At 58.8% G+C, this 20420-nt stretch overlaps 1 protein-coding gene across 3 annotated transcripts in view; it reads left to right on the forward strand.

Annotated features, from left to right (window-relative positions):
* FBN3 (fibrillin 3) overlaps positions 1-20420 on the forward strand; it is a 56119-nt gene that overhangs the window by 9973 nt on the left and 25726 nt on the right. For all 3 annotated transcript variants that reach the window (XM_078443491.2, XM_081791491.1, XM_081791490.1), the window contains exons 14-38: positions 270-392; positions 500-775; positions 1064-1117; positions 2574-2699; positions 2794-2919; positions 4276-4395; positions 4535-4672; positions 4861-4911; positions 5172-5297; positions 7118-7342; positions 7523-7648; positions 7934-8062; positions 9330-9455; positions 9633-9758; positions 9917-10039; positions 10187-10312; positions 11288-11413; positions 12971-13093; positions 13291-13413; positions 13816-13941; positions 14023-14145; positions 14928-15050; positions 15649-15810; positions 16702-16770; positions 17928-18053. In XM_078443491.2, the coding sequence (XP_078299617.2) occupies positions 270-392; positions 500-775; positions 1064-1117; positions 2574-2699; positions 2794-2919; positions 4276-4395; positions 4535-4672; positions 4861-4911; positions 5172-5297; positions 7118-7342; positions 7523-7648; positions 7934-8062; positions 9330-9455; positions 9633-9758; positions 9917-10039; positions 10187-10312; positions 11288-11413; positions 12971-13093; positions 13291-13413; positions 13816-13941; positions 14023-14145; positions 14928-15050; positions 15649-15810; positions 16702-16770; positions 17928-18053 (3222 nt within the window). The remainder of the gene's footprint in view (positions 1-269; positions 393-499; positions 776-1063; positions 1118-2573; positions 2700-2793; positions 2920-4275; positions 4396-4534; positions 4673-4860; positions 4912-5171; positions 5298-7117; positions 7343-7522; positions 7649-7933; positions 8063-9329; positions 9456-9632; positions 9759-9916; positions 10040-10186; positions 10313-11287; positions 11414-12970; positions 13094-13290; positions 13414-13815; positions 13942-14022; positions 14146-14927; positions 15051-15648; positions 15811-16701; positions 16771-17927; positions 18054-20420) is intronic.

Genomic DNA, 20420 nt, shown 5'->3' on the forward strand with positions numbered 1-20420 from the left:
TGTGCCAGGAGGAAGAATGCAGGTGGAGCCAAAGACCCCCCTGCCCCCACCCGAGCGTGGCCCAGGAGCGCTCGCGTTCCAGCAGACAGACTGACAGCCAGGCGGACAGAGCCAGTTGCCTGGTGGGGCTCCCAGTCCCTGGGTGGGGTCCTGGGGGCTCAGTCCTCACTCTGCTGTGCAGAGGAGAAGTGAGAGGGGGGGCCGGTCTGTGAGCAGGGCCGGCAGAGCCAGGGGCCGGGGCGGGGCTCCAGCCTCTCCGGTGTCCCTAGATCACAACGAATGTGCCACCACCACCATGTGCACCAACGGAGTGTGCCTCAATGACGACGGCAGCTTCACGTGTCTCTGCAAATCCGGCTTCCTACTGGCGCCTGGTGGCCGCGACTGTGTGGGTGAGGCCCGGTGGCCGGACAGACGGGCTGGGCAGGGGTGGGGTGCGGTGGGGCCCGCTGGGACCCGTTGCAGAGCCTCCCCGTGCGCCCCCCCCCCCCCCCCCCAGACATCGACGAGTGCCAGACTCCGGGCATCTGCATGAACGGCCGCTGCACCAACACCGAGGGCTCCTTCCGCTGCCACTGCTTGGGGGGGCTGGCGGTGGGTGCGGACGGCCGCGTGTGCGTGGACACCCACGTGCGCAGCACCTGCTACGGGGCCCTGGAGCGGGGCTCCTGCACACGCCCCTTCCCCGGGGCGGTCACCAAATCTGAGTGCTGCTGTGCTAGCCCAGACCACGGATTCGGGGAGCCCTGCGAGCTCTGCCCTGCCAAGAACTCCGGTGAGTGTCCTGCTGCCTGGCCCAGCCTGCCTTTGTGTCCCCGTAGACCTTCTAGTTCATCATCCTGGAGGTGGGCGGGGACAGGTGTATTGGTTCCTATGGGCTGTGGGGGGGGCATCTCTCTGCTGGTGACTCTCCCCAAGAAGACACCGCAGGAAGTTGCTGTCTCCGTTGGGGGAGGCAATCGGGTCCCAGACTCTTGCTCCACACCAAGGGGTCATGTCCTTGGGAGTGGCTTGGGTGCAGCGATGACCACTGCCCCCTCTCCCCCTATCTCTGCCACCCCAGCTGAGTTTCAGGTTCTGTGCGGCAGCGGTCTGGGCATCACCACGGATGGTCGAGGTGAGTGGCAGCGGGTGTCGGGAGAGGGCAGGGGGGCGGGGTGCTGGCTGGGCACCGTGTCAGTTTGCGGAGGCTGTCGTAGCCCGGCACCACGGGCTGGGGGAGGGCGGGGGGCTTCAAGCACAGAAATTTATTCCTCCAGAGCTATGGAGCCTCAAAGTCTGAGATCAACGTGTAGATAGGGTTGGGAGAACCTGTTCCTTGCTTGTATTCCCAGCTGCCGGTGGTCACTGGCGTTTTGGAAGGAGCCCCAATTTCTGCCTCCGTCTCTACGTGGGGTCCTCCCTGCGTGTCTGAGTCTGAATTTCCCCCTTTTTATGGGTATGCAATCATCTTGGAATGGATGGGGGGTCCACCCTAACGACCTTGTTTTACCTGGATCACCTCTGCAAAGACCCCGTTTTGCCATAAGGTCCAATGATGAGGTCCTGGGGGTTTAGGATTTTCACGTATGAATTTGGGGAAGACGCGACTCAACCCACAGAGTTAGAGATGGTGGGTGTGCAAAGCTGTGCTTTCTCCCACACCTCCTTTCCCTCCTGAGCTGTGGTTTTTTTGCTCCAGTCGCTCTCCAACCTCCCTGGTTCTTGTCATTCCCCCCATGACCGACAGTCCCTACCCTGGGATCCCTGGCTGATCTCCCGTGGCCACAGCAGGTCTCAGCCCAAGGGGCCTTATCTGTACAAGTGAAACCTGAAAGCAAAGGAAATTGCCCATGTGTGTGTCTTCTCATTGGTTTGCTGAATACACACACACACACACACACACACACACACACAGAAACAGCCTTTCTGCCTGAGTGGTAACCAAAGGACTTAGGATACAGTTGATTTTCCCTTGACCTCTGGGCCATTGGGGGAGGACAGACATCTGGACCACCACCCGCTCATCCAGTTAAAGGCACTGGCTCTGGAGCCAGATGCCTGTGTTCGAATCCCAGCTCTACTGTTTACAGGCTGAATAACCTGGGGCAGGTTACTTACCCTGTCTGTGCTTCAGTTTCCTTGTCTGTGAAGTGGGCACAATAATAGGGCCTGTTTCGGGGCTGTTGTGAGGGTCAGTCGAGTTAATATGCACAAAATGGTAAGCCCTCCGCGACGGTAGCAAGTATGACTGCCTTTGTTGTGATCGTGTTGCCGCGGTACAAGGTTTGCTCCAGGGGCGCCAGACTGAGGACGGCTCTGCCCCCAGGAACATTTGGCACTGTTGGCATTAATATTGCGAAGGGTGCCTTTGGCGTTTCGTGGGCAGAGGCCAGGGACGCTGTTCAGCGTCCTACAGTGCCCAGGACGGCCCCACAGCCAAGAACGGCCCCGAAGGGCCACCGCGCCGAGAAACGCTGGTTTAGAGGGAAATGAGGCGGGGTCTGGGCTGAAGCTCGGGCCTCCGCGGGGGACCTGGCTTCTTGGAGGCTCCTAGGAGCCCGAGCAGCCGCTCTGTCGTCTTCCTGCTGCAGACATCAATGAGTGTGCCCTCGACCCCGACGTCTGCACCAACGGCATGTGTGAGAACCTTCGCGGAAGCTACCGCTGCGTCTGCAACCTGGGCTACGAGCCGGGCGCGGCCGGCAAGCAGTGCGTGGGTGAGCGTGGGCGGTGGGCGGTGGGCGGGTGCGCGGGCCTCCCCTCTCCGCAGACGCCCTCACCGCGCCCTCCCGCCCCCACCCCTGCCCCTAGACGTGGATGAGTGCGCGCGCAACAGCCTCCTGTGTGACAACGGGCGGTGCCGGAACAGCCCCGGCAGCTACAGCTGCTCCTGCCCCCAGGGCTTCAGCTTCCGGCAGGACACGGAGACCTGTGAAGGTACAGCCTCCGGTCACACAGCGTGCAGCGTGCACGCACACAGACGCACACGCGCTCGAACACTTACGCGTGCTGCGTGCGCCGTGTACACACGCACACACACTGTCAGACGCTCGTGCATGCTGTGTGTGCACACGGACACGCCCAGGCGCGTGCTGCATGTGCTGTGTGCACGCACACACTCTCAGACACTTCTGCATGCTGCGTGTGCCTACATGCACGCACTCGGGCACACACGCTGCATGGCACACGCACACACTTACACGTTGCATGTGGCGTGTACACACAGGCGTACATGCTCAGGCACTTGCACGTGCTGCGTGTGGTGCGTGCACACAGACATGCTGAAAGACGCACGTATGCTCGTTACACACACATTCGCACTCACATAACTCGAAGACCAGTATATTCAAGACTCGGTCTCACACAGTTATACACACTCATGGGTGCGTGCCCTCAAACACACGCGTACCCCCATGCACACACTCCTTCTCACGTTTTACACACTTGAACTCAGCCACACACAGTCACACCCTGAGAGGCACACACTTGTGCGTGCAGTCACACGTGTGTGTGCGCAGTCACTCAGTTACGCAGACTGGTACTCAGGACACACACACCCGTGTTCACACTCACAGACGTGCCCATGTAGCTACACACACTCAGGTGCACGCTCTCAGATGCGTGTGCCCACATCCTTATGCTTTCACACACTTAGATGTGTGTTCACACACACGCTCTTGTGCGCGCACACACATGCTCACACGCATGTTCAAGCATGTGCACACTTTGTATCGATGTCCTTATTCCCCAGCAGTCGTGTGGCCGTGCCCCCTCTGCATGACCCCACCTCTCCCTGGGCCTTCTGTCCTCTCTCCCTCCCCCCAGCAGCCCTGCTCGCCCTACTCCGGAGCGACTTCTGTCCCCCCCCGCGTCCCATCAGCTGCCTGCTACCTGCTCCCCGGCCACATCCAGGCCTCTCCTCCCTGGGCTTTCCTCCTGCCCCCTCAGTCGCGTCCTCTCTTGTGCGGTGACTCCCTTGAGGGCCACTGTTCCCATCCTGTCTGTCCCTCCACGGTGACATGTGCGTGCTCCTGGGACCCCGCGTGTCACCGTGCTTGTCTGAGCGCACAGCACGATTCGGTGCAAGCACCTGGGCGTGCGTGCCTGTGCGTTTCCGTTCCTGTGCACCCTGCCTGCGTGCGTGTGCCTCCTCCAAGTACATGTGTGGCCACGCGTGTACCTGGGTGCATCCTATGTCACTGGACCCTGGCAGCCCCTGAGGAGACGGGGGTCCTGGCCAGCCGGGGCTTCCCCTCCCAGAGCTCAGGACCCGGTGGGGGACTGTCCTTGCAGACATCAATGAGTGCCTGTCCAACCCGTGTGTAGATGGTCTGTGCCGGAACCTGGCCGGTTCCTATGCCTGTGAATGCGCCCCCGGCAGCCGGCTGGGGCCGTCCGGCACCGTGTGTCTAGGTGAGAGGCCCCGAGTCCCGTGGAGCAGCCGCGACCCTGCTGCCCGGCCCCGCGTCCCACCCTGGGGAAGGCTGGGCTTCTGTGGGTCGGCGTGCAGGTGTGGGCTGGCAGGTGACATGGGTGGCCGCCTCCCCCGCAGACAGCACCAAGGGCACCTGCTGGCTCCAGGTCCAGGACGGCCGCTGTGAAGCAAACCTGCGCGGAGCCTCCCTGCGGTCCCAGTGCTGCGCCACCCTGGGCGCTGCCTGGGGGAGCCCGTGCGAACGCTGCGAGCCCGGTAATGCCCCGGGAGCCCCCTGGGGGGGGGGCTCTTGGGGTCCTCCCGGGCGTGGCCACTGTGGTTGCCTGGGTGCCCGTTGAGAGAACGGGGGGTGGCCACTGTGGTTGCCTGGGTGCCCGTTGAGAGAACGGGGGTCTGGATAGAGAAAGTGACTGCTGTGCCCACTCTGGTTCTCCCAACCACAGACCCCGCCTGCGCCCGCGGCTTTGCCCGCATGACGGGGCTCACCTGCGAAGGTAACTCCCTGCCCCTCTGTGGTTCACCCCTCCCCGCGAGCTGCACACGGGCCGGTGCCTGTCGTGGGGGATGCCTGGGGTCCTGAAGTCTTTTGAGATCAAGGTAGAGATTGCCCTTCCTTGGGGTCTTCCCCGAGATTCCCCAGCCCCCGAAGCTGGCACTGTCCCATTTCCGCCTTCCCGAGGACAGCCTGGGTGTCCTGAACCCCCAGCGGGGGAGCTCCATTCCTTGCCTCTCCCCCTTTTCCATCCCTGCCCAGATGTGAATGAGTGTGAAGTCTTCCCCGGGGTCTGTCCCAACGGGCGCTGCCTCAACACTGCCGGCTCCTTCCGCTGTGAGTGCCCCAGCGGCCTGACACTGGACACCACCGGCCGCCTCTGCGTGGGTGAGTCCAAGTGGGACTGTGCGGGGCTGCCTGCCCTCCCTCCGTGGCCCCCACGCCGGGGCCTGGAGACCCCTCCTAGGGACAGAAGGGACTGGGGAGGGGGTCCTCTGGGGCCCTCTGCTCCCTGCTCATCTCTCATTGACGTGTCTTGAAAGACATTTGTTTGGGGGTTTCACCCTTTCACTTACCTGCCCTTTAACAAGGCTCCTTGCTAACGGTAAGCTCTTGTAAAATACCATCTGCAACTTTCATTCATTCTTTCTTGTTACCAAAAAGGTTTACACGGGGCGGGGGGGGGGGGCACCTCTAGCATGCCCAGGAATCTCCCTCAGCATCCAGGGCTCAAACACTCACTCTGAATGGCTCCCCATCAGGCTCAGAGATCTGAGACGTTTTCCCCCGGGGTGAGGGTTTCTCGATGTTGCCACTGTCCACATCTTTAAATTAAAAAAAAAAATTTTTTAAGCGTATTTATTTTTGAGAGAGAGACGGCATGAGCAGGGGAGGGGCAGAGAGAGATAGAGAGAGGGAGAGAGAGAATCCCAAGTGGGCTCCTTGCTGTCAGCACAGAGCCTGATACGGGGCCTGAACTCACGAAACCGTGAGATCATGACCCGAGCCAAAACCAGGAGTCACACGCTTAATCAGCTGAGCCCCCCTGGCGCCCGCCACTCTCCACATCTTGAAGCGGACATTTCTTGGCCAAAAGCATGTGTCAGCCAAGCAAACAGGGCTCTGCCTGCTGTCCGGTTTCTTCCCACAGTTGGCTAATAGCCTCCTCGTAGGTGCCTTCTCAACTTTGCTTGGCTTCTGAACCGAGTTTTAGGTGGGTCCTCCCACTGGCCCCCAAATCTAACCGAGGAAAGAAAGGAATCGAGGAAAGAGAAAAAAGCCATCGCATTACAGGACCCGTGTGCTGAATTCGGGGCCGGGTGAACAGGGAGGTGCTGACTCCGGCCCCATCTGCTCAGACGTGACCATTAGCCCCAGGCCAGGGCACCCGTCCCTGTGTGCGTCACAGGGTTCCCAGAGGTTCTCGAGGTTCTAAAACAAGGTCTCATCTTCAAACTGACCTGCCCGATCATGCATTTCTTCGGGAAACAGAAGTTTTCCTAGACCAGGGTTTCAGCAAACGTTTTCTGCAAAGGGCCAGGGGTAAATATTTTTGGCTTTGCGGACCACACAGTCCCTGTTGAAGCTACGGAGGTCTGTCGTGTAGCGCAAAAGCAGGCACAGGCAATTCGGAAACAAAGGGATGTGGCTGCGTGTCAATAAAACTTTATTTACAAAAATAGGCAGCCGACCCCAGGCTTGCAGTTAGGCTCTCTTGGATTCTTGTCTCTGGTCTTGATGGAGGCTTATCTGGCATCGGATTGTTCTGAGGGCATCTTGCAGATCAAACACACACTCTGGAGCCAGATGGCCTGGCGTGAACGTGGTTCTGCCTTTCGCCGTGTGGCCGCGGACAAGCTACCTAACCCTTCTGTGCCTCAATTTTCTTGCCTGTAAAATGAACATGATGCTAATATTTTCATCTTGATGTCTATTTTGAGGATTGCATAGGCTGGGGAGCTTAGAACAGTGCCCTGCCCATAGCAAGCACCTTAACACAGCAAGGTATTGCCACTAAAATGTTGCATGACATTGTTAAGGAAGTGTTACCGCTAGGTGATGTAGAATGTCGATAATGGCACTCCCCTTGCGCCCTTCCTGTTGGGGAGGGAGTTTCAGACAGGTGCTGCTGAGGGAGACCTTATCGGCCATGTGACAGCAGGCACACTGTGGCAGGGGTGGGACCCAGTGACTGTCCCTCTGTGTAGACGTGCGCCTGGAGCCTTGTTTCCTGCATTGGGATGAGGACGAGTGTGGGGCCGCCCTGCCCGGCAAGTACCGGATGGACGTCTGCTGCTGCTCCGTGGGGGCCGCCTGGGGGGATGAGTGTGAAGCGTGCCCAGAGCCAGAGTCCCCGGCATTTGCCAGCCTATGTCCCCGGGGACTAGGCTTCGCCAGCCAGGACTTCCTGTCAGGCCGGCCCTTCTATAAAGGTGTGTTCGGGCGCGGGGAGCCTGGAGGATGGGGAGAGGGCACAGCACAGGCAAAGGCCCTGTGGCGGGAAGTGTGTTTGGGAGAGAGCAACGCGTCTGCAGTCAGAGGTGTGAAATCTCAGGGGCAGGCCCAGGGACCCTGGAGGGGTTTGACTGACATTTCGTGCTCCCGCACTGCAGACGTGAACGAGTGCAAGGCGTTCCCCGGCCTCTGCGTGCACGGCACCTGCCGCAACACCGTGGGCAGCTTCCGCTGCTCCTGTGCCGGGGGCTTCGCCCTGGATGCTCGGGGAAGGAACTGTACAGGTATGTGCCCACCCCGGGGGCGCCTGCAGGAGTGGGGGCTTCAGATCACACATGGGGTCCAGACCCACTCTTGGTCCTGCTGCCTTCTCTGGCCCTTGGGGATTCCGACTGTGAGAGGAGGGGCTGACAAAGGTGACCTCCGGGGTGGGGGGAGTTCCCTGCCCTTCTCTGATGTGCAGTCGCCACACCTCCATCCCCATCCCTGGCTCAGCTCGGCAGCTCGGGGCTCCCGTGCAGCCTCCGTGTCTAGAGACACGGAGGCCGGCCTTGCCCCTCTCTCCCCAGACATCGACGAGTGCCACATCTCCCCTGACCTCTGCGGCCGGGGCACCTGTGTCAACACCCCGGGCAGCTTCGAGTGTGAGTGTTTCCATGGCTACGAGAGCGGCTTCATGCTGATGAAGAGCTGCATGGGTAGGTGGCCGCAGGGCCATTGGGCGGGTGGCCCCGGGCAGGGTGATGCCTGTAGGGTCTCTCGGGGCTGAGGGGAGGGATGGTGAGGGCGTTGTTGTGATGGGTGAGGTGGGAGGCGCAGGTGTGGGGACAAGCTGAGACCCAGCGAATCTGGGCGCCAGGTGGCGGCATCCCCAAAGGCAGCCGGATGTCGGGTCTGTCATGCAGAGTTGAGTCCTAGGGACCCAGATTTGGGTGAGTTCTCCCAGAGTAGGTGTAGCGTGAGAAGAGGAGGAGGGCCCTGGAGAGAGGAGCCCCCCCTTCCTTCCTTCCTTCCTTCCTTCCTTCCTTCCCTCCTTCCTTCCCTCCTTCCTTCCCTCCTTCCTTCCCTCCCTCTCTGCCTCCTTCCTTCCCTCCCTCCCTCCTTCCCTCCCTCCTTCTCTCCCTCCTTCCCTCCTTCCCTCCCTCCTTCCTTACTTCCTCCCTCCCTGCTGCCTTCCTGCCTGCCTTCTGCTTTTTTCTCCATTCAGTGAACATTTCATGCACCTCTACTGAGGGGAGCCACAAGGAGCTCAGTAGCAGACAGCCAGGCTCTTGGAGCTCATGACCTGATGGGGAGACAGATGTTGATAAAATTAATCCCTGGAGAAATGCAAAATGGCCACTGTGAGAAGCGCTTGAGAGGGCCACGCGGTAGGGTAGAGTGTGGTCCCCAGGGATAGGTCCTGTTCTGTGGGACTTGAGGTTGTGGCTGAGAGTGAGGGTAAATGTGGTGAAGAGGGGCTGCAAGAGCAGCCTGAAGGGAGAACAGCAGGTGCAAAGGCCCTGGGGTGGGCCTGAGGGATGGAAGGGGTTTCTGTGCAGTGAGCCAGGTGGGCCTTGCACCCCAGGTGCAAAGGCCCTGGGGTGGGCCTGAGGGGTGGAAGGAGGTACTCGAGACTGGAGTTCGAGGCGGGGGGTGGCACAGCCTGCTCCTGCTGATGCCTGCACCTTGCCTCCCTGCGGAGTCCTACAGCGTTGCTTCTCAGGGCCTCCTTCGGTGACTCGAGGAGTGTCGGCCTCATGGCCCTGATTCTCCTGAGGATTCCAGCTCCCTTCTTGGGCTGACCTGCCCCTGCTCCTCCCAGCGCACACCCCGCTCCCTGGGTCATCAAGCCCAAGCCTCCAGGCTCTCCCGGCCGTGGCCAGAGTGATGGGGCTGGGGACCGCAGGGAGAAGCTTCCCACGAGCCACGCCGCGCCCACTCTGGTCGGTGCCTTCACACCCGCTCTCTCTTGCACACGCGCAGACGTGGACGAGTGTGCTCGGGACCCGCTGCTGTGCCGGGGAGGTACCTGCTCCAACACGGACGGGGGCTACCAGTGTCAGTGCCCCCCCGGACATGCGCTGACGGCCAAGGGCACTGCCTGTGAGGGTGAGTGTGCAGCAGGCATGCGAGCGAGAGTGGTGTGGTGTGAGTGAATGGTGGGCGTGTGCACTTGTGCGTGCCCTGTGAGAGTGTGTGCGTGTGTCCGAGTGTCTCAGGGACCCCACGCTGGGTCATCGCCTCTGCTCACACTGGGCCCCCGCCGGCCACGTGCCCCCCCCGCAGATGTCGATGAGTGTTCCCTGAGTGACGGCCTGTGTCCCCATGGCCACTGTGTCAACGTCATCGGGGCCTTCCAGTGCTCCTGCCACGCTGGCTTCCAGAGCACAGCTGACCGCCTCGGCTGCACGGGTGAGACTGCGCCCACCTGCCCCACGTGGGCACCAGCCCCCAGCCCTCAGCCCCAGCCACCGTGGAGGTCCTTCCTGGCCTCAGTTCCAGACCCCACTCCTGCCCCCCCCCACCCCCCCCCGTCAGCCCCGTGCTCGAGCCTGCCCTGCCTCCCACAGATATCAACGAATGCCGCACTGGGAACGGTGGGTGTGACGTGCACTGCACAAACACTGAGGGCAGCTACCGGTGTGGCTGTGGACACGGCTACTCGCTGATGCCCGACGGGAGGGCGTGTGCAGGTGCGTAGGATAGGGGATCCAACCTAGCTTGGCCCAGGCGAAGCCGGCCAGACCTGGGATAAGCCGCTGACCCCGTGGCCAGGTCCCCGGGGGCTGCTCCTCCGTCCCTGCCCGCCTACAGCCCAGCCCCCACCTCTGCTCCCCCAGACGTGGATGAGTGTGCGGAGAACCCGGACATCTGCGACGGAGGCCAGTGCGTCAACGTGCCGGGGGGTCACCACTGCCTGTGCTATGAGGGCTTCGTGGCCACGCTGGACGCGAGGGCGTGTGTCGGTGAGGAGCCAGGACCGTGGGACGGAGGAGACAGCGTCTGACCTCACACACCAGGCCTTCCCCAGGGGGGCGCGTGGGCAAGACAGACAGCGGGTCCCGTCCCCGTCACGTGCAGGCGAGGGAGACAGGCTCTGCAGCAGCACGTGGCAGTCTGCGCGTGGCCACCAGTGCCCAGAGCCGACTGCCACGCGCCAGCGCCTGGGGGCTCGGATTCACAGCAGCAGATACCCTAAACCTTGCTCTTGAAGTACGTCTATCGAGCACCACCGTGTACCTGATGCACACCCCGCTCCCGGGGCTACGTCTCAAGATTGTCACACGCCGAGGCGTTTTATGCAGAGGGGGGGGTGAGCTCGATGGGAAAGGGCGCTCAGAACTGTGTTTTCTGAGACCCGCTCGGGGACCGCGGGCTGTTACAGGCCGTGGTTACCGTCCTCCCCTGGCTGCGGGGCGTCACGGGGCCCCGGGAGCAGATGCGTCCTGGGTGCCCCATCAGGGCAGCGCTGGGGCCCGAGCGGGGAAGTTCCAGGAAGGGAAGGTGTAATTCTCTTCGAGGAAAGACGTGTGTGCAGCCCCAGTGCAGCTCAGCGTTCCCGATCGCGGGAGTCTTAGGAAGCCCTGAAGCGCCTCGGCTCAAATGACACAGGGAACTGTTTACTGCTCCACGCCCTTCTTGCTGCTCCCTGTTGGCGTAAAGGCTCTGAAAAGGCCTGTAGGAGAAAAACCCTAACTCTGCGCGCTCTAACTGTCCTCAGCTACAAAATGCTTTCGGGAACTTGTGCCCAGTGTGTCCCACAGGGTACGCGCTGGAAAACGTGGACAAGACAGCGGTCCGGTGGCGGAACCAGAAACGGCCCCGCGATCCCGGACACGGGCACCGAGAGCCTCCACGCGGGGGAGCGGCGTGGCAGGGCACCCGGCAATGCTCGGGCACCCCCTCCGCCCTCACCTGCTTGCCCTCCTGTCACCCCGCAGACTTGAACGAGTGTGAACTGAAGCCCCACCTTTGCCTCCACGGGGACTGTGAGAACACGAAAGGCTCCTTTGTCTGCCACTGCCCTCTGGGTTACATCATCCGGAAGGGGGCCACGGGCTGCTCCGGTGAGCTGGCGGTCGGTGGTGTGGCACGGGGGGCTCCGAGGGGCCAGCTCGGGGGTCGTGGGGTCCCTGCCCCGTCCCCCGGGGCTGAGCACGGCCAGAGTTCATTCTCCCACATCTCCGCGGGTAGGGCCTCGTGTTCAAGCGGGAACAGGACCCAGTCGGGTGCCCCTGGGGCTCCCCTCTAGCCCCCAGCTCTGCGGGCCCCAGGTGTCCGTGGCAGCGTTCCCAAAGCATGCCAGCCTGATGACGCGACACCCTACGGGGGCGAACGTTTCCACGGTTCGTTAGTCAACTGACTCAGGCTCCTAGCGCTGTCGTAACAAATTCCTACCAGTCTCAGGGCTCAGAACCGCAAAAAACGTATTCTCTGTCCGGAACGGTTCCCGAGCCCGGAAATCTGAAATCAGCACGTCCGCAGGGCTGCGGGGGCTCAGAGGGGGAATCTGTCCCGCGCCTCTACTGCCTTCTGGCGGTGGCCAGGAGTCCCCCACGTGCCTCGTCAGCGTGTCGCTCTACTCTCTGAGTCTGTCTTCACGTGGGTTGCCTCTGTGTCTGGGTCCAAATTTCCCTCTTATGAGAATGCCAGTCGCTGGATTAGGGCCACCAGAATCCAGGATGACCCCATCCTAACCTGGTTACATCCACAAAGACCCTGTTTCCAGATAACGTCCTGTGCACAGCTTCCGGGCATTAGGACGCGAACGTATCTTTCTGGAGATACGCTGATGCGGTTATTGTAACGCGTGTTAGAATCCGACGTTATGTAGCAGCCTCAAATCCATGACTCTTTAGAGCCTGTTGTTGATGTAAAGTTGGCTTTTAAAATACGTTTACCCAGGGGCGCCTGGGTGGCTCGGTCGGTTAAGCGTCCGACTTCGGCTCAGGTCACGATCTCACGGTCCGTGAGTTCGAGCCCCGAGTCGGGCTCTGTGCTGACAGCTCAGAGCCTGGAGCCTGTTTCAGATTCTGTGTCTCCCTCTCTCTCTGCTCCTCCCCTGTTCATGCTCTGTCTCTCTCTGTCTCAAAAATAAATAAACGTTAAAAAAAAAATAAAAAATAAATACGTTTACCTAAGTAACAGTGAGGAAGCATGGGAAGCAACATTCGGGAACCAGGAGCTCACTTGGGTGGTGGGTGGACATTGCAGAGTTACAAGGGTGAGGCTGACTTGGCTGAGGGTCCGAGATGCTGGTTTAGAAGGAAATCCTGCTTTAGGGCGAGGACGTATGCATTAGGACGGCTACTCTTCAAGTCTACCCTGAGACTCTTTCGTTCCTGTTTCAGATCACTTCAGAGGGCTGCTGGGAGTCGTGCCTTTGGGGTTTGGGAGTTTTCCTCCTGGGCTCCGGGTGATGGGGGAAGCTCCTGAGGTGGGTGGGGGGCTTTCTGGGCCAGCCCTCCCCCAGAGGGTCCTTGCCCTTTCCCTGTTGCTGTAGTATCTCCCTGCTCTGGACCCGAAGCCCTATTTCTACAAAGCCCAGGCCTTGTGGGGGTGCCGTGTCCTTCCTCTCCTCTCCTGGTCCAGACCCTCCCGTGACCGGGTCCCTCTCCTTGCAGATGTGGACGAGTGTGAGCTTGGGGGACACAGCTGTGACAGCCACGCTTCCTGCCTCAACGTCCCTGGGAGTTTCAGCTGCAGGTGCCAGCCAGGCTGGGTGGGGGATGGCTTCGCATGCCACGGTGAGTGCCTGGGGGCAGGCGGTCTGGGCAGAGCAGCTGAGGTAGGTGGGGGGCAGGAGGGAGACGGGGCGGTGGGGGTGGGGGTCTGGGCCCAGGGGTGTCTGTGGGGGTCGGACAGGGCCGAGCTTGGAGGGTCCGCCTCCCTGCAGCCCCCCCCAATGCGCACACTGGGGGGCCCCGGGCTCCGTGTCCTGCAGACCTGGACGAGTGCGCTTCCCGGGAGCACCAGTGCAGCCTGAGGGCCGACTGCCTGAATGTTCCCGGCTCCTACCGCTGTGCCTGCCACCAGGGCTTCACCGGGGACGGCTTCTCCTGTGAAGGTGAGAGTGGGGTGGGGCCCGAGGGGACAGCCACGGGGGCTGGGTTCCGACTCAAACCGATCCCACCCGGTGCACGGCGCCGGGGTGCTGGAGATGATGTGACTTCATCCCCGCGGGGCCACGGGCCAGGCTGAGTCACGGGGTGGGCCGTCTTCTCCCCTGGACTCTGAATGCACGGAGCCTTCTGGACGTGGAGCACAGGAACACTAGCTTACTTCCTGGTGGCCCTCCACCCGGGTCCCGCGTGACCAGGTCTCCTGTCTCCCCGAGTCGGGGTCTGAGTTCCCGGTACGCCCCAGAACCCTGGGTGACCGTGAAGGGTTTGACCGGGGCCCCCTGCCCCCGCCCTGCATGGGTCCCGGCCAGCTGGCCCCCAGCCCTCTGCCTCTCGGGGTCCCGCAGACAGGGACGAATGTGCTGAGGACGTGGACCTCTGTGAGAACGGGCAGTGCCTCAATGCCCCCGGCGGGTACCGCTGTGAATGTGAGATGGGCTTCAGCCCCACGGAGGACCACCGCGCCTGTCGGGGTGAGACCTGGGACTGCCGGGCTGGGGGACACAGCAGGAGCAGGCTGCCAGGCAAGGCGGGCTGACCTGGGGTCCCCACAGACGTGGACGAGTGCGTTCTCGGGAACCTCTGTGTGTTCGGGAGCTGCGAGAACCTGCCCGGAATGTTCCGCTGCGTCTGCAGTGAGGGCTATGAGCTGGACCGCGGTGGCGGCAATTGCACAGGTGTGGGGTCAGCCGGGCTGTGGGGGTGGGAGGAGGGGCAGGGCTTACTGCCTCCCTGCCCTCAGATCTCTTCTTGAATGTCCTATTCTGGAGGGGGGGCTTGTCTGACCCCCATCTCCAGCAGTGCCCCCATTGATCCGTGTTCCCATCACCCTCCTCCGTTGGCATCTATCATCTTCTGAATCAATGCAGTGAATGAATGAAGGTGTACTCCCTCCGCTACTACCGTCAAAATGACCTCCCACTTATGTATTTAAAACGGGGGTCAGCAAACTTTTCTGGCAAACGACCAGATAGGAAATATTTTTGGCTTTCCAGCCATACAGTCTCCGTCACAGCTACTCAACTGCCTCGTAGCTCAGCAGCGGACACACACAGGCAGTATGTAAATGAGTGGGCGTGGGTGTGTGCCAATAAAACTTTATTTGCACTAACAGGCAGGGGGCTCTGGCCCACCGATAACAGCCTGCCAACCCGTGGCTTGAAAGCATGTTCTAAATGTTGGGCTTTGTAGGTTGGCTGCGTGGAACCCATGACACAGGAAACTTTCAAGGGGCAAACCTCCATCCCAAGTGGAACAGAACAGGGAGGAGAGGGGGTTAGACAGGCCAGGGCAGACCCTGGAGGCTGCTGTCCCTTCAGGCTTTCTTCCCAGGGGAGGACATGGCCTCACTGCACAGCCCACATCCAACATTGAGGGCTTCAGCTTCCCAGGAGGAAGGTGGGAGGGAAGTGGATTGAGGGAGGGCTCCCGCTGACAGCATTCCCCACCCCCCCACCAGATGTCAATGAGTGTGCAGACCCTGTGAACTGCATCAATGGCCTGTGTGTCAACACACCCGGCAGCTACCTCTGCAACTGCCCCCAGGATTTTGAGCTGAATCCCAGCGGGGTGGGCTGTGTGGGTGAGTAAACCCTTGGCTCCAGTTGGGGATCTGATGGCAGGTGAGCTGGGGGTGCTCAGATTTACCTGTTCTTGACAAACAGGGCCTTTGCCGGCCCCTGATCAGGGCCACTGAGGATGTGTTCTTGCACACCCTTCCACTCCTGGGGTGTGCGCACGCGCACACACACACACACACACACACACACACACAGCTCCCTGCCCAGGGACAGTGTCCCTGTCCATTTGTTCAGACACCCCCTTCTGTCCCTGTGCCCTACACACTCATACATACATGTACACACACAGTCACATGTGTGCACATACACACGTATGCAGAGGCACAGCCATGCACACGGGCACCTGTGTACACACAGCCGCGAGGCCGAGCCAGGCACGCATGCGCACACGGCCGCGAATCAGGGCCAGGCACGCAGGCACGCATGCGTACACGGCCGCGAATCAGAGCCAGGTGCAGGCGCACGTGCGCACACGGCCGCGAATCAGAGCCAGGCACACAGGCACGCATGCGCACACGGCCGCACACGCAGTTAGGTGCAAACACGCGCGCGCCCTCATCTGTCCTGCCCCATGCTAACCACCCCTTTCTGCCTGTTCAGACACCCGGGTGGGGAACTGTTTCCTGGACACGCATGACCGAGGGGATGGTGGTATCTTCTGCGCTGCTGAGATCGGGGTTGGCGTCATCCGGGCTTCTTGCTGTTGCTCCCTGGGACGGGCCTGGGGTAACCCGTGTGAACTGTGCCCGCTGGCCAACACCAGTGAGTCTCCGGGTGGTGGTGGGGGACACAGGCGAGCACTGCCCAGGACTTCGGGGGTCATCTGTGCTAAGGGAGGGACACTGAGAACCAGAGAGGGAGAGGGGCTCGCCCTGGGTCACACAGCATACCTTTAGCAGTTCGTCGGCTGTGCCTCCTCGCTCCACGTGTCTCTCTGCCCTCCCTTCCTGCAAATTCTCTGTGTGTTTCTATTCGCTTGCTTCCTCAGTCCGACAGCCAGCAAACATTGAGAGTTCCTCCATGCCCTGTGCAAGGGGCTGGGGACCCAGAGCAGGATGAACCACAGCACGGCACACTGCCCCTCACCCGTATACCAGTGATCCCCGGACTGTGGGAGTAGAGCTATCCTGAGGGTTTGTCTGAGACACAGTGGTGGCCAAGGACAGGAAGTGGATAAGGGAAGACTTCTCAGGACAAAAGGCTTAAATGAGGTTTTGAAGGATGAGTAGGAGTTTTCTAGGCAGAGCAGGGGGAAATGTGTGTCTGTGTGTGTCTGTGTCCATGTGTATATATGATATCCGGGGTCTTTCTTTCAATGGGGAAGATTTGCAGTCACACTGGTCTGGTTTTAGATCAGAAGAAATCACCCCTCTCCACCCCCAGCTGTTAGCACACAGTCCATCTGTTCATATGTTGAATGTGAACACATGTTCACACACACACACACACACACACACACACACACACACTGCCCCGTCTTCCCAGATTGGCTGAAGTCTCTCGGTGCCGAGAGGCTGAGGAGGTAAGGGGATGGAATTGGTGTGGTAGAGGGATGTGGGACCCATTCTGGAGCCCTTTTTGGGAGACCTCAATTCCCCTGCCTCCCTTGGGCTTCACCCCACAGCCCCTCAGAAGAACCTGTTTCCTTTGCAGCCGAGTATAGAACCTTGTGCCCGGGGGGCGAGGGCTTCCGACCCAACCCCATCACTGTCATTCTGGAAGGTGAGCTCCGGGCAGACCATCCACTTGCGTACTCAGCTTTTTCTCATCCCTGCCTCGCCAAAATGCACAGTTGCGGGACAGGGGGCGCAACCTCCCTCCCCAAGGCCAGGCAGTGAGGCTAAACTGTTCTCAGTTTTTGGTGAAGTCCATCCCATCCATCCCACTACCCCTCTACTCACCCACCCATGCATCCATCCATTGTCCCCATCCAACCACTCACCCACCCATCCATCCATCCATCCCCCATCCAACCACTCACCCACCCCGTCCATCCATCCATCCATCCATCCATCCATCCATCTATCTATCCATCCACTCACCCATCCCCCCCATCCACCCATCCATACATATATTCCTCATTCACACACACAACTGTCCACTCACCCATCCTTCTTTCCCTCCTCCGTCCACACATACATACTCCCCCATTCAGCCATCTACTCATCTACCCATCCACCCACTTCCCACTCATAAATTCTCCATCCTTAATCCTTCCCCCTTCCCTTCCTGTCTCCCACTATTCTCCCTCCTTTCCTTAATTCCTTCCTATCTTCTGTGCATACATACATCATCCATCTACTCACCTCCCCACCTGTCCATCCATCCATCCATCCATCCGTGCACTTATTCATCTTGTCATTGATTCACTTCTTATTCATCCACTATTTTTTATATCAATCCATCCATCCATCCATCCGTCCATCCTTTTTTAAAAAGTAAGCTCTATGCCAACGTGGGGCTTGAACTCATGACTCCCAAGATCAAGAGTCACATGCTCTACTGACTGAGCCAGTCAGGCACCCTTCATCCATCCATCCTTTTATGCACAGGGGGTGATAAGATTGGAGAATTCCATCCAGAGGGAACTATGTGATGGATGGATAGATGGATGGATGGATGGATGGATGGTTGGATGGAGTAGGAAATGAAGAAAAAGGGGATGAATTCAGGGTGACCTTGACTCAAGAGAGTCTAGGTACAGCCTCCAAGGTGGACCCTGGCCTGAACGCTCCAAATAGCCCACACCTCTCAGGTATTCTTGAAGAGGCAGGACTGGCTCCTCCGGGGCCTTGGAGAACCCAAGGCAGGGTGTGGGTGTCCCCCGAGGCCTCTGCTTGGGTTTAGCGGCCAAGCACGGCTTCTTCACTTCCTGACAGACATTGATGAGTGCCAGGAGCTGCCCGGGCTGTGCCAGGGGGGAACCTGTGGCAATACCTTTGGCAGCTTCCAGTGTGCGTGCCCACCCGGTTACCACCTCAATGAGGACACCCGCATCTGTGAGGGTGAGTATACACCTTCCTCTCTAGCCTCACCACCTCCTCAGGTGCTGGAGCCTGAAGTGCCTTTAGGGGCTCTACTCACCTGCCTTGCTGCCTGGGGCCCACTGGGAGGGTGGGAAAGGCTTCATCAGAATCCCCCAGCCTGCCCTCTGCTCTGCTCCCTCCCTCTCACTTCCTGCCCACTTGGAAATGGCCTGGCTTTTCTATGGCAACCACTCCCTTCCTCCTTCGGGCAAAAGCTGACCAAGTCCCAAAGCTGAGAGTGGGAAGGGACAGACACAGAAGGAATAGCCACACCATTCCTTCAAACAGCACTCTACCTGTCTCCTTCCTCCCTCCTTTGGGCATCACAGTAATGACCAATAGGAAACTGGTGTTTGTGACTATGTGTCACCCTCGCACTGAGCATCTCCAGTTGTCATTTGTTCAGTCACCACAACAGCCCCATGAGGGGGATGTTCCATTTAGGATCCCATTTTTCAGATGCAGAAACTAAGGTTCAGGGAGATTAAGTAACTTGTCCAGCTAGTAAGTGAGCGAAACCCAGCCATTCTGGTCTGTGTTAACAGTATTAAATCTTCTGATCCATGTACACAGGAGGTCTTTCCGTTTCTCTCGGTCTTCTTTAGTTTTTTTTCCGTGATGTTTTGTAGTTTTCAGTGCTCAACTCTTGTGTCTCTTTGGTTAAATTTATTCCTAAGCATTGCATTTTTTGGACGCTATTAGAAGCAGAATTTTTCTTTCTTTCTTTCTTTCTTTCTTTCTTTCTTTCTTTCTTTCTTCCTATTTTATTTTATTTTTTAAAAGCTTTTTTTAATGTTTATTTACTTTTTAATTTTTTTAATCTTTATTTATTTTTGAGAGAGAGAGAGAGAGTGCAAGCAGGGGAGGGGGAGACGCAGAATCCAAAGCAGGCTCCAGGCTCTGAGCTGTCAGCACAGAGCCCGACGCGGGACTCAAACCCATGAAACGCCAGTTCATGACCTGAGCCAAAGTCGGACGCTTAATCAACTGAGCCATCCAGGCACCCCGAATATTTATTTTTCAGACAGAGAGACAGAGTGCAAGCAGGGAAGAGGCAAAGAGAGAGGGAGACACAGAATCAGAAGCAGGCTCCAGGCTCTAGGCTCTGAGCTATCAGCACAGAAGCTGATAAGGGGCTTGAACTCGTGAACTGCGAGATCATGACCTGAGCTGAAGTCGAATGCTTAACTGACTAAGCCACCCAGGCAACCCCCCCCCACCAAATTTTGTTTAATGTTTGTTTTTGAGAGAGAGACAGAGCATGAGCAGGAGAGAGGGAGACACAGAACTCAAAGTAGGCTCCAGGCTCCACGCTGTCAGCACAGAGCCCAATGAAGGGCTTGAACCCACAAACTGTGAGATCATGACATGAGCCAAAGTCAGATGCTCAACCAACTGAGCCACCCAGGTGCCCCAATATTTATTTATTTTTGAGAGAGAGCTAGAGCGTGAGCAGGGGAGGGGTAGAGAGAGAGGGAGACACAGAATCTGAAGCAGGCTCCAGGCTCCGAGCTTCAGTACAGAGCCTGATGCAGGGCTTGAACCCACAAACCATGAGATCACGACCTGAGTCAAAGTCGGACCCTTAACTGACTGAGCCACGCAGGTGCCCCATTAAGACTTTATTCTTAAGTGGGGCACTTGGGTGGCTCAGTCAACTGAGTCTCCAACTTTGGCCTGGGCCATGATCTCACCTTTTGCGGGTTTGAGCCGCACATCGGACCCACTGCTATCAGGCAGAGCCCACTTCTGATCCTCTGTCCCCCTCTCACTGTGCTTCCCCCACTGGTGCTCTCTCTCTCTCTCTCTCTCTCTCAAAATGAAGTAAAACTTCTACTTGTTTAAGAAAAATGATTTTATTTTTAAGTAATCTCTACACCCAACATGGGGTTGAACTCACAACCCTGAGATCAAGAATCGCACACTTCACAGATTGAGCCTGCCCGGCACCCCTTTGTTCTGTAGATTTTTTTAGGATAGCTTACATATCAGATTCCATGGTCGTTGTAAGTTTTTGACTGGATTCCAGACTCCTGCAAAAGTCGATTTTGTCAGTTTTCGCCAGCTTGATAGTTTTGTGCAGGAATGGAGGGTGATGTCCCATACTCTGCCGTTTTTGGTGATAATGCTAATATTCCACTATCTGTTTTTATATAGCTCACTAGCTGAGAATGCTTGTTACACTTAAAAAAACATTCTTAATGTTTATTCATTTTTGAGAGACAGAGCATGAGCAGGGGAGGGGCAGAGAGAGAAGGAGACACAGAATCTGAAGCAGGCTCCAGGCTCTGAGCTCTCAGCACAGAACCCGACACGGGGCCGGAACTCATGAACCCCGAGATCATG

This window comes from Panthera onca, chromosome A2 (genome assembly GCF_046562875.1).
Source record: "Panthera onca isolate mPanOnc1 chromosome A2, mPanOnc1 haplotype 2, whole genome shotgun sequence".
NCBI classification, from domain to species: Eukaryota; Metazoa; Chordata; class Mammalia; order Carnivora; family Felidae; genus Panthera; species Panthera onca.